This window comes from Vombatus ursinus, unplaced genomic scaffold (assembly GCF_900497805.2).
Source record: "Vombatus ursinus unplaced genomic scaffold, bare-nosed wombat genome assembly UNPS02009994.1, whole genome shotgun sequence".
Taxonomy (NCBI): domain Eukaryota; kingdom Metazoa; phylum Chordata; class Mammalia; order Diprotodontia; family Vombatidae; genus Vombatus; species Vombatus ursinus.
Window position 1 is genome coordinate 4,950,134 of NW_020949772.1, and position 15,624 is coordinate 4,965,757.

Consider the following 15,624-nt stretch of genomic DNA (forward strand, 5'->3'; position numbering starts at 1 on the left):
CTCTCTCTCTCTCTCTCTCTCTCTCTCTCTCTCTCTCTCTCTCTCTCACTCTCTCTCACTCTCTCTCTCTCTCAATCTTGCTCTTGCTGTCTCTCTCAGAATAAGAGGTGAATTTGGTTTCCCCAACTGGAATGTGAGCCCTTCAAGGGTATCAGTTACTTGTGTGTTGGCTGGATTCCCCACTTTATCCCTAGTACAGAGGCTTTTGATTTGGCTGTTAGCTAGAGAATAATTGGGGAACTACAGGTGACCCACAGTTTAGATGGCAGTAGACAGAGCAAAGGTGACCGCTTGTTGGGTGTGGAGTAGAAGAGATTCTTTTTTGGCTTGGTGGACCCGAATGGCCGCTGACGTCTCACCCAACCGTTAGAATTCTGTGATTATGTTTTCTGATCAGGTATATTCCTGTGGCCTGGCTGAAAAGCCAGGATGGGTCAGTCAGCAGTCAGCAAGCATTTATTAAACACCTGCTGTGTGCCGGGCTCCTCGCCACGTGTAGTGTTTTCTGTTTCTCTGTCTTTGGGGGGGGGGGGGGGGTGGTTGGAAGGAAAGTACAGCTGGCCAGCCCTGAATGGGCTTGAACTTGTGGAGGTGAGGGGTGGGGTGAAGAGAAGGGAGCATGCCTTTGTTAAGTGCTGACTATTTACAGTGCTAAGAGCTTTTACAACTATTATAGCATTTGATCCTCACAACAACCCTGGAAATTTGGTGCTAGTTTGATCCCTATTTTACAGTTGAGGAAACTGAGGCAAACAGGCCTGGCCTAGCTGAGATGAGTCTTGATTACATCACTAGACGTTTATTCCCTCCTCCTCCTGGCTGACTCGTGCTGTGACCTTTTGTAACGTCTTGCATGTTGTCGTGAAGGCATACCATGAATCTGGCTGTCCCCAACTCCAAGGCCAGATCTCTCTATCCGGTCCGCCATAGGGACCCTCTGCCTGGCACACAGGGGCTCCCAGTAGAGAAACTCCCTTCATCCAATGTGGATCAGCACCTGCTCGGCAGCTTGGAGCCAGCGTGTGTCCACGAGGGTCTCCCTGACTCCGAGGCTAGCTCTCCACCCACTGTGCCTGGTACTCAGAAGGCACTGCCCTGGGGACAGGCCTGCCATGGCCCGGCACACCCCCAGCTCAGAGCCGATTTGGGTCTGTGTCCCAAGTCCCTGCCGCGTGGCCCTCCCTGAGCAGAGCTGGCCTCTCCCCGGCCTCCTCCTCCTCTTCAACACCCCCGGCTCCTCCGGTTCAGTCTGGCCCTGGGGCAAAGGTTCGCCTGCTCACGGGTCGCCTTTTTCCTTCCCCTCTCTCACAGCAGCAGCAGCAGCAGCAGCAGCAGCAGCAGCAGCAGCAGCAGCAGCAAATGCCCCGGGGCAGCCAGGAGGAGAAGGAGGAGAAGGAGAAGGAGAAAGAGGCGGACAAGGAAGACGACAAACCCGAGGCCGAGAACGACAAAGAAGAGCTGACCAAGTGAGCGGGCCTCCCCAGGGTGCGGGGCTGGGGTCGACGGGGCCGAGGGCTGGCGTTGAGGCGGGGCCTGCCCCTCGGGACAGTCGTGCTGAGTGTGCTCCCCGGGGGGGAGCAGCTGTCAGGACAGGAGGGGGGCCTGGTGGCCTTCCTTTCTGCCTCTCCCTCTCCTTCCCCCTCTTCTGTCTCCTCCCTCCCTCCCCCTCCTCTTCCCACTCTCTTCCCCTTCTCCCTCTCTTTCTTAATGACTTTCTCTTCCTCCTCCCCTTCCCTGCCTTCTCTCCCTCTCTCTCTCTCTCTCCCCCCTCCTCCTCCCCCCGTTCTCTCCCCGAGTCTTGATCTGAGCCCTGAGCCTTCTCTTTCTAAATCCCCCAGAGACCTCTGAGTGAATTGTTCATTCCTGCTCTCCTCTTAGACTAATAAATCCAGGCGATGGCTTTGGAACTCTTCCCTCCCCTGCCCCCCCATTGGCCACGTCTCCTGAGATTGGGGTGGGGGTGAGGATGAGATTAAAACGAGTCAAAGCAGAATGAAATAGGTGTGCGGCCCAGGTGGAGCCCTCACCTCTAGAATTATTGATGTCAGCCTGAGCTCTTCCAGATTGAGGCCGGGCTGGGGGGGGGGTGGGGGGGCAGTGACAGCCTCGGTGCCTGACACAATCTCGGCAGAACGGAGCCGGGCGAGATTCATTGCTGGGAAAGGTTGGCAGGCGGAGACTGTTTGGTCCCTGTAATGGGCCCGGCAACGCAGCTTAAAAGAACATCTGGCTTCATTATAGACCGTCTTCCCAGACGGTTACCAGCACAGGCCTTTCAGGAAGATGAATGAGGAGGAGCCCATGATAAATCTCAGTGGCCCTGCATTAAACCCTCCCGTGGCAGGTTTGCAGAAGCACTCATCCCTGGAAGGAGGTTACGCACCCTTAGAACCTGGGCCTCCGGGGAAAACGGCTCCCCCCACACAATGCCCCGGCACAGTTTTGCCTGTCCTCGCCCCCTCACGCTGCTGGCCTTCAGGTTTATGGGGGTGGTGGAAAGAGCCTCAGGCTTGGAGCCAACGGGATCTCAGAAGCCATTGACGCCAACCCTTTCATTTTCCAAGGCCCCCAGAAATTCATTGGGTCATAGATGTTGGAGTTAGAGGGGCCCTCAGAGGCGATCTGGTCCAGTCACCTAGTTCTAGAGAGAGTCTACGACCCCAGAGGGTCATAGATTTAGAGTTAGAAGGGCCGGTCAACTCCGTGAAAAAGCTGAGGAGAAGTGACTTCCCTGGCATCGCAGGCGAGATTCAAATCCATGTCCTCTGAACCCAAGGCAAGCATTCTGCCGCCGTCGGGGGCTCTCATTCCCGCTCTTCTGCTAACTCTGTAGATGACCCTCATCTCGTCCTCTGTAAAACAGGGGGGTGGGGCAGATGGCCTCTGAGATCTTCCGAAATCTGTGAACCTCTGCACCCCTGTGGGCCTTCCCTTCCTCCGTCAGATGAGGGCATTAGACAGGCGAGAGCTCTTGGGCTGCAGCCTGGCACTCAGCTTATGTGGCTCTCATCAAAGAGCCTCGAAGATAACCCTCTAGGAGGTCTGCCCACCTGACACTAGGGTCCTAGCCCCGCCCTCCCCCACTCAGATGTTCCAGACCATCTAGTTCTGTTGGGTGTGAAGAATGACCTCTGAGGTGCCTTCCTGATCAAAATCTAGCTTCCCAAAAGATAAGGCGGTCCTGGACCTGTGAGCTGGGCAGCACATAAGCTTCCTGAGGACAGAGACGGCTTCTGTCTCTATATCCCCAGCTCCCAGCACAGAGCCCAGCGGATGGGAGGCGATTACTGAGGGTTTGTTGGCTTTTGAATGTGAGGCATGGGAGCTGGAGGGGTGTGGGCAAAGGAGCCTGTTTGGGTTCATCAGTGGAAAAAGTATCTGCTGAAGTGAATACACAGAATACTAAATTTAGAGCTGGAAGGGACCTCAGGGAACATCTAGTCCAGACCCTGCATTTTACAGTTGAGGAAACTGAGTCCCAAAGATGTGAAGTGCCTTTCCAAAGGTTCCACAGCTTGTAAGGATGGGCCAGAGAGCTGGCCCCCAAATGCTTTGTGTCTGTATCCAGCACGCTCTCTGTAGATGAGCAGCAGAGCCTTTCAGTACCACATGGGCAGATGGGTCCTTAGGATACTAAAATTCTTACCTGTCCAGCACAGTGGATAGGGTACTGGACCTGGCATCAGGAAGACCTGGGTTCACATCCAGCCCCGACACTTAGTAGCTTCCAGTTTTCTAGTTTGCTGGTGGGTGGGCCTGGGGAAGCTGCTTCACCTCTCACAGCCTCAGTTTCCTCAGTTATAAAATGAGGATAATAATAGCACCTGCGCCCCAGGGTTGTTGTCACGATAGAATGAGAATAATTGTGAGGTGCTTTGCAAACCTTAAAGTGCTATTATTATTTATTATTGTTGTTGTTATAATTATTGTCTGTAGCCTGGTTTGTTTTTGGTTTTTTTTTTTTTTTTTTGGAGACCTCCATGACCCTTGTGTATTTTTCATGACTGACATAAAGCCTCCTTTCTCTTACTGACTGCTCATTAGGGAGAAGACGGATGACACCTCTGGAGAGGACAACGATGAAAAGGAAGCAGTCACTTCCAAAGGTCGAAAAACTGCCAATAGCCAGGGCAGACGCAAGGGACGTATCACCCGCTCCATGGCCAACGAGGCTAACAATGAGGAGGCAGCTACCCCTCAACAGAGCGCAGAGTTGGGTGAGTCTTCTGTGTCGATGGCTTTATATCACTTTCATTTCCTTCCCCTGCGCAGTAAAACATCCCTTGTAATAAAAGAGTTTTGTTTGTTTTAAGAGAGGGAAAAAAAAGGTCAGCAAATCCAGCCGAGTCATCCACTGTATCTGACGGGATATTTACTACTTCACACCCATTCTCAACTCTTTTCCAAGGTTGAGCTTGACCTTTATAAATGGTACTAGCTGGGGGTGAGAGGCATTGGCCATGGGAGCATGGTGAGGATGGGAAGGGCAATGAGGTTTAGAGGCTCCCTCGCCACTGATACTTCAGTGATGCAAGGGCCTGTCTTTCGATATTTTGCTGGAAATTTGGCGGGGGGGATCTTAACAACTGTAGCGTTACAGAGTGGTAACGTCTTTCTAAATTTGGATTCTCTCAAGCATCCATTTCTAAGAGCAGAAAGAGGTAGGCCTGTTTTTTCTGGAAGCAAAAATAACAATTTAGCTGTGGAACACTGAGCAGAATGCCGGACTTGATAAGTTGGTCACTTTTGCTGAACTGGTTTTTTTCTCTTTTTTTATTCTTTGTTATAACAATAATAAATAATAATTGGAGCTAGAATTTGTATATTGACTTAAAGTTTGCAACTGCTAAACATGTGTTGTTCCTTTCTGGGAGGTAGGTTCCATTATCCCTATTTTACAGATCAGGAAACTGAGCCTGAGACAGGTGCAGTGACGGCTTGTCCAGGGTGACACGGCTAATAAGTGATTGAGATAGGATTTGAACTTGGGTTTTGAGTCGAGATCAGTGTCTCTGTTCACTGAGCTGCTGTAGGGATGGCCCGGCCAGGGGTAAGATATATAGGGAAATGTAAGTGATTGATAATAATTGGCGTTAAAATTTTGATGTAGCCGTGGAAGGACGTGTTCCCCAGCCCCTACTCCCCCAGTGTCGGGGTCACGAGAGGGGATTTCTGGTCCTCTTTGCCTCCTCTCTCTTGGCCCAGGCCTTTTCCTCTTCCTTGATGTTCCTGAGAGACACGGTTGTGGCCTAATGGAAGGAATCCTAGGTGGGAGGCAAGAGACCAGGGTTCTAGTCCTGCTTGACAGTTGGGTAATGTGGTCTCTGCAAAGAGATGGAAACTGCGCTCCACAGAGGGCAAGTGACTTGGTGTCTGTCCGCATCCCCGGCCTCGCCTTTGCTCTCTCCCCGTGACAGTGGCCCCTTGGCCACATAGAGAACGCAGGGAAGGCAGGGGTCTTGTTTCTGCCTCTGGCTGCATAGGGGCAATTTCTGCCTGTCTCTGAGCCACTGAAGCTTCCTTCCTTCATCCAGCATTTATCAAGTGCCTACTGTGTGGGAGAAATAATCGTGGCTAGGAAGCTGGCTTCTGAGTCAGGAAGACCTGAGTCCCTCAGGTGTCAATCACTATCCCCCCCACCCCCCAGATCACTTTGTCTCTGTTTGATCTAGACAGAATGGCACAGTGGACAGAGTCAGAACGGGAGCCAGGAAAGCCAGGGTTCAAGAGGTAGACTGGCCGAGAGACTCAATAAGTCCCCGAAGCTGTCGGTGCCCCTAGGAAATTCTCTTAAGACTTGATTGAAGAGAAGGGGTGCTAGGCGTTGGTAGGCAGTGGTTTCTCACCAGGAGTTCCCTGCACCCCTGAAATCACAGAAGGAATCTGGGGTGGGGTGGGGAGAGTGCTCGCCACAGCTTGAGGTGGACTCTAAGCAGGGTCCTGCTTGTTTCAGCTGATTGCGTGGAGTTTTGAGACTGCACACATGCACGCGCACACAGGCCTCTGCGAAAGACTAATGAGAGATGGTTCCCCAGCCCAGGCAGGACCTGAGACCTTCACCCAACCCAGCAGAAGCAGCAGGGAGGTCTTGGGGGAGCCCATTAAGAACTCAGTACCCTGAGGCCTCTTTGTCTGAAGGGTCCAAATGGTACGGAAGTGATCATAGGTGGAGAACCGCTACGGCGGTGATGTGAAGTTTTAGGGGCTTGTGGCCAGTCGGCGCAGTCGAGGACTCATGTCGTGACTCGCGTCTGCCGCGTCTCCCAGAGCGCTCATGTAGCCTCTGCTTCTCCATGGCCCGGCGGGGGAAGGAGGGCTGGTCTGGGCCGGATCAGTCTGTGCAGGTGCCTTGTTCCTCAGTGCTGACCTCGGTGCTGCCTGTGCAGCCATGGCGGGTCTTGGCTTCCGAGGCCTTTGTGCCTCTGTGTGTGATGAGGAAGTTGGATTGGACGGCTTCCGGTTCTAGACCTATGGCTCATGCTCTTAGACGAGGCCCCTTATGTCCTTGAGTACGTAAGGATGGGTCGCTCTGGATCCAAGATTCTCAGCTTGGGGTTCATGGGCCCCTCAGTATTTGTGTGGGTTTCAAGTTCCTTTAACTTGGCTGATTAAAAAATGCGTCTTTATTTCACTACCATCGGTTTCCTTTGTAATCCTGCGTTTTATCTTATGCATTTAAAACCATGGCTCTGAGAGGGGCTCCATAGCCTTCATCAGGTTGCCTGCCCACGGGCTCCAGCCCCTTCCTCTGGGTCGTCATCTCTAAGACCCGTCCAGCTCTGAACCTGTGACCTGGCAGCAGTCGGGTGATAGGGATTTATTAAGCACTTACTGTGCATGGAAACACAATCAGTCCCTGCTGGGGACGGCTTCCACCCACCCCATTGGTAGAAGGCTCTTTACTGTGGAGCACCCATTACCTCCCCAGGCTTCCATTCATTGGGGCTGGACGCTCTTGGCTTCACCTGTCAGTCCTCCAGAGGTCTTAGGGTCTGTTTGCTTTTGAGGGGCTGCACCTTGGGGTACCCAGGCAGAAATGTTTCCAGATTCCTTTGACTTTGGACAACCAGTCGGAGTCGGGGTATTGGAAGCGTGACCTCTGGTGGTCATTTTGGGCTTTTGTTTCCTCTCGTATACTCCTAAAGCAGTATTTAGCGCCCCATAGCCTGTTTTTAAAGTGATCCGTTCCCTGGGACCCCTTCCGTGGCCACATCTCTTGACACCTTGCGTAGTGATAGGTGGAGGTGGCATTTAGAACGTGGCCACTGGGATCTCTGTTTCCTGTGAGAAAAGTGGAAAGATTCCCCCAAGTTCATCATGTTCTAGAAAGGAAGCAGGAACGGGCCCGAGAAGCCATCTAGGCGCCCCCCCACACCTTTCTGCAGATGATGGGGGGAGGGTCAGGGACTCGCTCAAAGTCACACCGGTAGTTGACAGTGCAGCTGGATTCAAACCCACAGCTCTGGCTCCCGTCCACTACACCACCGCTCTTCTGTTCCCTTCAGGCTCTTCATTTGGACGAGTTCCTGTGTTTGTCAGTCGTTCACCAGCACGTCCCCATTCTCTCCCAAAATAGAATGCCTGCTCCGGTGCTGTCCCTGCCCCCCCAGCCCCACACACACTTTAGAGGCACATCCGCATAGTGAGACCCTGAGGTAGCACAGAGCAGGCCATCAGGGACCAAGGCTGGACGGCTGCAGATCCCTCATTAATCCTGTGACTCCTGCCAGACCACTTCCTGCATCTCCTTGTTCACCTCCCCTTGGCTTGTCTTTCTCACCTGGTTTGGCCATCCGGCGTACCTGCCTACAGGTGTTTTCGTTACTGGAGATTACACATGCAGTCACCTCTCAGTTGTCTATGGATGAGTTCCCTGTGTCTTGGGCTCATGCATCAGTGGAAACACATGGAAAGCCACGTTCCATCTCGTAGGTGTGTTTTCAGGTTGGCCTTCTTGATTCTGTTAGTCAGCAAACACATATTAAGTGCTTACTGTGTGCTATGTACTATGCTAAGTGCTGGAGACCCAGAGATGATGGTGAAATGGTGCCTAGCCTCCAGGAGCTCCCATTCTGTTGGGAGAAACGCCATGTAAATAATTAGCTTCACAAAGGATCTGTTCAAGGTGGATGGAAAGTCATCCCAGAGGAGAAGGCACTCTCAGCTGACCGGGGCCTTTCGGGTGGGCATAAGGTAGTGTTTGAGCTGAGTCCTGAAAGAAACCCAGGGTGACAAGAGGCTGTATTGATGAGGAAGGCATGGGGGACAGCCAGGAGAAAGGCCATCTGCTTCTCTGTCTCCTCTGAGATGGGAGGTGGAGTGCCGTGCGTAGCCCAGGCAGCTGGAATACAGGGCTCCCACATGGAGTTTTGGAGGGGAGTGAGGTGGAAGAAGAGTGAGCCGGTCAGGTCACAGAAGTCCTGACAAGCCAGACGGTCTTGCCATTTAACCCTGGGAGGACGAGGGAGCCTTAGGGGTTTGTTGAGTAGGGGCTGATGTGGTCAGACCTGTGCTCCAGCAACTGAGTGGACACAGGGAGACCCCCAGCCGGTCAGTGTGTGTGTCCAGGAGTACGGCGATGGCAGTCTGCCTGTGAAAGATGCTTGGAACAACAAGATTATTAGATGCTTGGAGTGGGTACAAGTGAAGATGGAGCATGACGCCGAAGGTTTCCAGCCTGGGTGTTTGGAAGGATAATGATGCTCTTGACTTTGGCCGTTGGTGGGGTGGGGGAAAAGATGGGGAGTCCTGTTTTGTACACGTTGTGTTTTCGATGCCTACAGGACATCCATTCCAAGAAGGCCAGGAAAGAGATGGTTGGTGATGTGGGCCTGAAACTCGGGAGAGAGACCAGGGCTGGATTTGGAGATTTGGGAATCATCTGCATAGAGTTGATAAGTGAAGCCCTGGGAGCTGATGAGCTCACCCAGGGAACTAGTCTAGAGGACAAAGAGACGAAGCTCTAGGACAGAGCCTTGAAGGACACCCACAGTCCACTAGTGGGTGGGGCATGGTTGAAGACTCAGCAGAGAAGACTGAGGAGGAGTCACCGGGCATGGAGGAGAAGAGTGAAGGAAGACAACGGTGTCACAGATGTCCAGAGAAGAGAGAGAGGTCTGGAAGAAGGCGGCGATTGATCGACGGAGTCAAGGCTGCAGGGAGATCGAGGAATATAAGCTTTGAGAAAAGACCCTTGGATTTGGCAATTTAGAGATCAGTGGCCGCTTTGGGAAGGAGGAGCAGTTTCGGTTGAATGTGAGGTCGGAAGTCAGAGTGCAGAGTGAGAGGAAAAGAAAGCGGAGCCTGCCGGTGTAGATGGCTCTCTCTTGAGAAGTTTAGCCAAGAAGGGGAGGAGAGATACAGTCTGGTAGCTAGAAGAGATGGCCGAATGCAGCGCAGGCTTTTTCAGGATGTGGGAGATGAAGGGTGTGTTTGCTACAGCAGCAGGAAAGCAGCTCTTAGGTAGATTCTTTCCTCCCCCTCCGGACATAATCCTGAGGGGAGCTCATAGTAGCAGTGTGATACCTGACATCTCTAGGGCGCTCTGACATAGCCGTACAGCCGTCCCCAGAGGAGGTAGGGCCAGCAGGAGTTATCATGCCCATTTTCCAGATGAGGATGTTGAAGTCCAGAGAGGTTGACCAGCTTGCCAGTCTCACACAATCAATAACTGTCCGAGGTGGGCTTTGACCCAGGTCTTCCTGACTTAAGAGTCCAGCACTTAAAACTGTCCTTAGAACTACCTCCCACCGAAGAGACACCTGAGTCGCTCTCCTCTCCCTGGTTGGATAGGAAGATACAGAGATCCCTCCGAGTCCCCCCTTTTTTGCCCCCTCCCCCTCTCTCATCCCGCCTACTTCCTAATTGCATTTGTTTTTTTTGCCAGCTTCCTTGGAAATGAATGAGAGTTCTCGCTGGACCGAGGAAGAGATGGATACTGCTAAAAAAGGTGATTGATTCTATCTGTTTTGTTCACCCCGCCCTGTTCCCCCCTAGACCCCACCAGGAAGAGCCTTGAGGCATGTGGACAGAAACATTGGAAGGGTCTGAATGTAGCTAGGAGAGGCCCAGCTCAGGAGTCCTGGGCATCTGGGCTCCACTCTGCCTCAAATTGATTCCTCCCTCAGTCACTGTGAAACTTTGGACAAGTCGTTTCATGTCCGGCCTCAGTCCTCTCATTTGGTATTTTGAACAATGCCAGAAAAAATCCCAGTCTGCACCATAGACGTGCCAATGTGGTGCTGGAGATCTGGTACCATTTACTGTGTGGCCGTGGACACTCATTTATCTTCTTTTCTGACTGGGTGGCCCCCCAGGCCTAGAGCCAGGGTGCTGTGGTCCGTATTGTGAGGAGAAAAGAGACCCCAGGTGAAAAGCAAGCCCTCGTGGCCTTTGACGCCACTCTTGATTTGCGGTAGTTGTGGCTGACCTCGGGAGCTGCTGTTTGGTGATTGAGCCGACACTGGGGTGCAGGACAGAGAACGGGGAAGCTCCAGGCATAGCCGTCTGGGACCCTAGAGAGATCAAGGGCTACGGCTAGGGAGCCTGGGGTCTGGAAACTCTTTGAGCCTGATGCCAAGCCTGGGCGGTATCTCACGCGAGTTTTGGGACATTCGTTCCTCCCCCCTCGGCTTTGACCCCACGTCCCAAGAGCTGGAGACATTCTCAGAGGGAGCCAGTTTGAAGTGTCCTAAGGGAAGCTGGATTAGGTCTTCCTCTGAGGTCAGCTGGGGCGGGAGGCGTGTCGGTGTGTTACTGATTGTGTTGCAGTTGGGGTGATGGAAGGAGAGACCGTGCTCAGCTGGAGGGTTGTGGAGGGATTTCTTGTGGCATTTTGCAGGGAATAGTTAGAGAAATCGATCCTATTTTCGGAGCCGTTGTGGTGGGTAGCGGCCTGCTGGGGGCAGTTTGTGATGTTGTAAGGAAGCGCTCGGAGTGTTGTTGGGAAACATTTGTAGTGCTGCAGAGCATGATGCATGGTGCAGGACAGAGAGAGTTGTGGTGTTGGATGGGACCGTTGAGGTGTCTTAGGGAAACAGCAGACGTGTCATAAGAAGATGGTCAGTCATGTTCTGGGGGGGGTGCAGTCGTGGAGGGCCTGTTTGGTTAGCGATGAACCGCCGTGGAATAGCAGAGACCTTTTGTGATGTGGCGACCAGGAGTTGGAATATTGTGGAACGCTCAAGGTCTGGCACCACTAAAAACACCTCTGTTTGACCGCTAAAGCTCTTCACCACCTGGCCTCGACCTGCGCTTCCAGCCTCGTTAGCCAGTGCTCCTCACGCCTTCTAAGATTCAGCTAAATCAGCTCTCATGTGAGAGGCTGCGCTGCTCATCTCTGGACTTTGGCACAAGCTGAATGCTCTGCCTGGACTGTCTTCCCTCCTCCCCTCTCCTCTCAGGACCTCTGGCTTCCTTCAGAGCTCGGCTCAGACACCACCTTCTACACAAGGCCTTTCTTAGTCTCCAAAGCAGCTGGTGCTTTCCTTCTCTGTCCTCCCATTTATTTTGAATTTATCTTGTCTATATGTCTGTGCGCTCAGGTTAGCTTTCCCAGTAGAATGGAAGTATCCTGAGGGCAAGCTCTCTCTCTCTCTCTCTCTCTCTCTCTCTCTCTCTCTCTCTCTCTCTCTCCCTCTCTCTCTCTCTCTCTCTCTCTCTCTCTCTCTCTGCCTCTCTCTCTCTCTCTCTCTCTCTCTCCACTTAAGAAATGCTTGTGGTTTGGTTGATTGGCAAACACATTGGAGTGTTGTAACAGAGCGCTGGCTTGATTGTCAGTAGATATTTGGAGCATTTCCAGTAGTCATCGCCATTGTAGCAGGGCCACAGAACAGTTGTTGAGTTCAGAGAGGGAGTTTCCTCCACCATTAAAATTGCAGCCCCAACACCATGTGCCAGGCATTATACCAGGCATTCAAGATGCTGACGAAAATGGAAAGCTGTCCCTGCCTTCAAGGAGGTTACCCTTCCCTGGTGTGTGCTGAAGAACAGGCCTGACCTCCTGGGAGAGGGTCTCACAACCTCTCCCAGAGTGGTCTCTCCTCCATCTGCCCTCCGTCTCTGCCCCTCCTTCTCCCCCTCCATTCCTCTCCCCCTCCCTCTGCCCCTCCATCTCTGCCCCTTCCTCTCCCCCTCCATCCCTGTGCCCCTTCCCTCTCCCCCTCCATCTCTTGCTTTTTCTCTGTCTCCCTGCCTCCCCACCACCTGCTACCCTCCCTGCCTTCCATTGGCCTTCCCCTGCTAATGGTTTTGGCTTTGGCTGAGTCACATTGGAAACCAGACAGGCTACCCGGGCAGTTGCTGGCTTGACTTGGCCCTTCCTGGGGGAGGCCTGCCCACCTCAGAGCCTCTCTGTCCCTTTGGGGAGGGAGCAAGGCCAAGCTGCACTCAGCCTGCTTCAGGAAAGTGCTGGCCTTGAGCCCTTTTTCAGAAAGCTGGGCGGTGGAGGGAGGGGTGGTGTTGGAGGAGATGGAGGTAGGAGGACATGCTTCTTGACAGGGAGGGAATGAGTCACCGGTGGCTGAGATGAGCCACTCTGTGTTGCTGAAATCAGGTCCTGTCCCCAGAGTCTCCAGGCGGTTCACTGGGGGCACGCAGCCTCTGATCACACTGAACAGAAGTGATGGGGGCTTGGGGGGATGACAGCGAGAAGTCCCCTGGCGCTAGAGAGAGCCTAGACTGGGAGGGGGGCTGGGAGGAACACAGCGGCCCTGACCAGTGACATTTTTAATAATGCAATAAACCCCGATGCGCTTGCTCATCTGCCATGAATTACAGCAAGTGGGACGATTACGGGGTAGGGCGCCTGCTAATCGACATGTGACTCGCCAGCGGCAGGATGCAGGTGCGGCCGGCATGCCAGATCACATCCCTTGTCGGGGGGCCCTCTCCCCCTCATCTCTTTTTTCTTTAAAACCCGAGAGCGAGGGCCCAGGAGGGAGGCCGCATCCCCACTCCACCCGGCTCAACACTCCACGCTGCTGGACAGCAGCCAGGGCACAGAACAGTCAAAGCAGGGGATGAACCCAGAGCAGTTTCTCTGGGGCCTTTGATCACATTAGGTGGTTTGACCTGAGGTTTGGAGCAGCAGCTTCACCTTTTGGATCCTGCTTGACTTCAGCCTTTGTGAAAATAAATGTACTCTCCCTGCGCTCACATGCCACAAGGGGTGGGGAGAACTGATCTGCCCCAAGGTGTGCCCAGGAACTGGGGGCCCTCTGGCTGGTATTCAGTACGTGATTGATCTGGATTGATTTTCTAGTTGGCGTGGAATCAAACCCTGGCCAGAGATAGCGCGCACGCACACACACACACACACACACACACACACGCCTCTAATGGAGAGAAAACAGGACCTAGCAAAGAAACAATTATAGGAATATAGCAGCTCATCGCTCTACAGTTATAAAGTGCCTACTCTGTGTCAGGCATTTTTCTGGGCACTGAGGAGAAAGGAAGGAAGGAAAGAAGGAAAGAAAAAAGAGGAGAGAAAGAAAAGAGAGAGGGAAGAAAGAAGAAAGAATTTCTTAAGTGCTTTCTATGTGCACTGAGATCTGGATTGAAAGAGAAAAGGAACCATTAGTTAAATCAGTCAATCAGCATGCATTTATTAACTGCTATGTGTCAGGCACTCTGCTGGAGTGAGTATAATGGATGGATGTTTGGATGGATGGATGGATGGATGGATGGATGGATGGATGGATGGATGGATGGATGGATGAAGAAAGCATTTGTGAACCACACTGCTCCCCCAGGGCCATGGCCCCTTCACCTGTGGTACTCAGAGCGCTGTGCTGACACTGAGGGTGCACACGGAGGGGCAAGGGGCAGATGGCTGCTCCTTAGGAGCTTGGACTCTGATGGGGAGAGGCAGCACCAGAGATTTAAGCAGGAAATCAGATGAGATAAAATTGAAACCATGGCTGCCCTCAAGGGGCCTCCACTCTCCTCTAGCAAAGTGCTGAGCGAGCCAGCAGTCCCACGGAGGAGGGGGCCCTGATTGAGTGCCTGCTATATACAATGCCCTGACAAGAGATTTTGATGCCAAGTCAGGTCAGCGAGCATTGATGCAGTGTTTTCTGTGAGCCGAGATTATAAAGATGTAAGGGAAACCCAGCCCCTGCTCTCCAGGAGGGAAATGCCATGTGCCCATGTAATTGGACGCACAGTAAACAGAGTGATCAGGTGGGGCAGGGAGGGGGCACCGCCAGCTGAATGACTCAGGAGAAGCCTCCATTACTTAGCAAGCTCCCCAGTGCCCACAGGAATGCTGTGTAGAGCTCAACCGGGGCCAGGGCGTTCTGGTGCCCCTACAAGGGAGCCGTGGGCAGGAGCAGGTGCACGGCTGCCCCCCTTCCCCCACCCCTTGTCTGCCAGAAGCTCTCTCTCCCTCCTCCAAGGGAGGAGATCCTGAAAGACTCCCCGGTCAGCCTCGGACACATCCGGGAACTAAGCCCCGTGGCCTCCCTCCCTCCTAGCCAGCAGCAGCTGACCTTGAGAAAAATTCAGCCTACATCACAGGGTCTGGGAGGGAGAGAGAGGGAGCTGGTGCCTTGCTCTGCCTGTGCTGATCCTGGGCGGGCTGGCTGATGCCCCTACTCCCCAAGCGGGGTTACTCAGCGATTCCTCTGCCCACACCTCTTAGACTGTCCCAAGGGGGGAATGGCCGGAGGTGGGGTCAGCCCCGAGCGCCCACCATGGTGCCTTCTGGCTGTAGGATTTCTACAAGCACTGTGTGGTGGGAAGGATGTGGAATTTGAAGTCAGACAACCAAGGTCCAATGCTCCACCTCCTGGGCCTTGGTTTCCTGCTCTGAATCTTTAATCCTGCTATCCTGTAGGCAGATAGGTGGCCCCATGAATAGAGCCCCAGGCCTGGAATCGGGCAGACATGAATTCAGATCTGGCCTCAGACCCTTACTGGCTGTGTGGAAAAGTCACTGAACCTCTTTCTGCCTCAGTTTCTTCATCTGTAAAATGGGTATCATAATAGCTCTTCCCGCCCAGGGTTGTTGTGAAGATCAAGGGATGACTTCCGCCTCACCTCTCTGCCCCCCAGCCAGGAAAGAAAAGTGGGGGTGTAGCCTTGGGTGCTGCCTGCTCTTAGCAATGCCAGGCCTGGCAAACAAGGCCAGGAATACAGGAAAGGTAGAATAAACAAGATAAAATCATCCCGGCTGGACCTCACTGGGGGCAGCACAAGGCTGTTTAGTAACAAAGGATTGTAAACTCCCAGCCGGGAGAGGCCTGAGGGACCGTGGAGTCCAACCCTGCAGATGAGGAAACTGAGGTTGAGAGAGGTCAGGTGACTTGGCCAATGTGGGAAGGGTCAGCAGGAGGATTTGAACCTAGGTTCTCTGAATCAACATCTAGCACTCTTTCCCCTGTACCCCATACCATGATGAATCAGAGAAGCCCAGGGTCTTTAGAAATGAAAGAGAACTGAGAGGCCATCTGGAGCCCCAAATTCTCCCTCGTTGCCTGGCTTTCTCAGGGGTCGACTCAGACCCCAGCCCCTGCCAGAGGCCTTTCCCAGGCAGCCCCAGTACTGAACCTCTGTGGTCACCTCCTGTTTACACGTGTGTGTGTGTGTGTGTGTGTGTGTGTGTGTGTGTGTGTGTGTGTG

The 15,624-nt window shown here is 53.2% G+C and overlaps 1 protein-coding gene across 1 annotated transcript in view; it reads left to right on the forward strand.

Moving 5' to 3' along the window:
* Window positions 1-15,624, forward strand: part of NCOR2 (nuclear receptor corepressor 2) — a 255,367-nt gene that overhangs the window by 135,218 nt on the left and 104,525 nt on the right. The window contains exons 16-18 of the mRNA XM_027853513.1: window positions 1,312-1,466; window positions 4,045-4,217; window positions 9,887-9,949. Coding sequence (XP_027709314.1) covers window positions 1,312-1,466; window positions 4,045-4,217; window positions 9,887-9,949 — 391 coding nt within the window. The remainder of the gene's footprint in view (window positions 1-1,311; window positions 1,467-4,044; window positions 4,218-9,886; window positions 9,950-15,624) is intronic.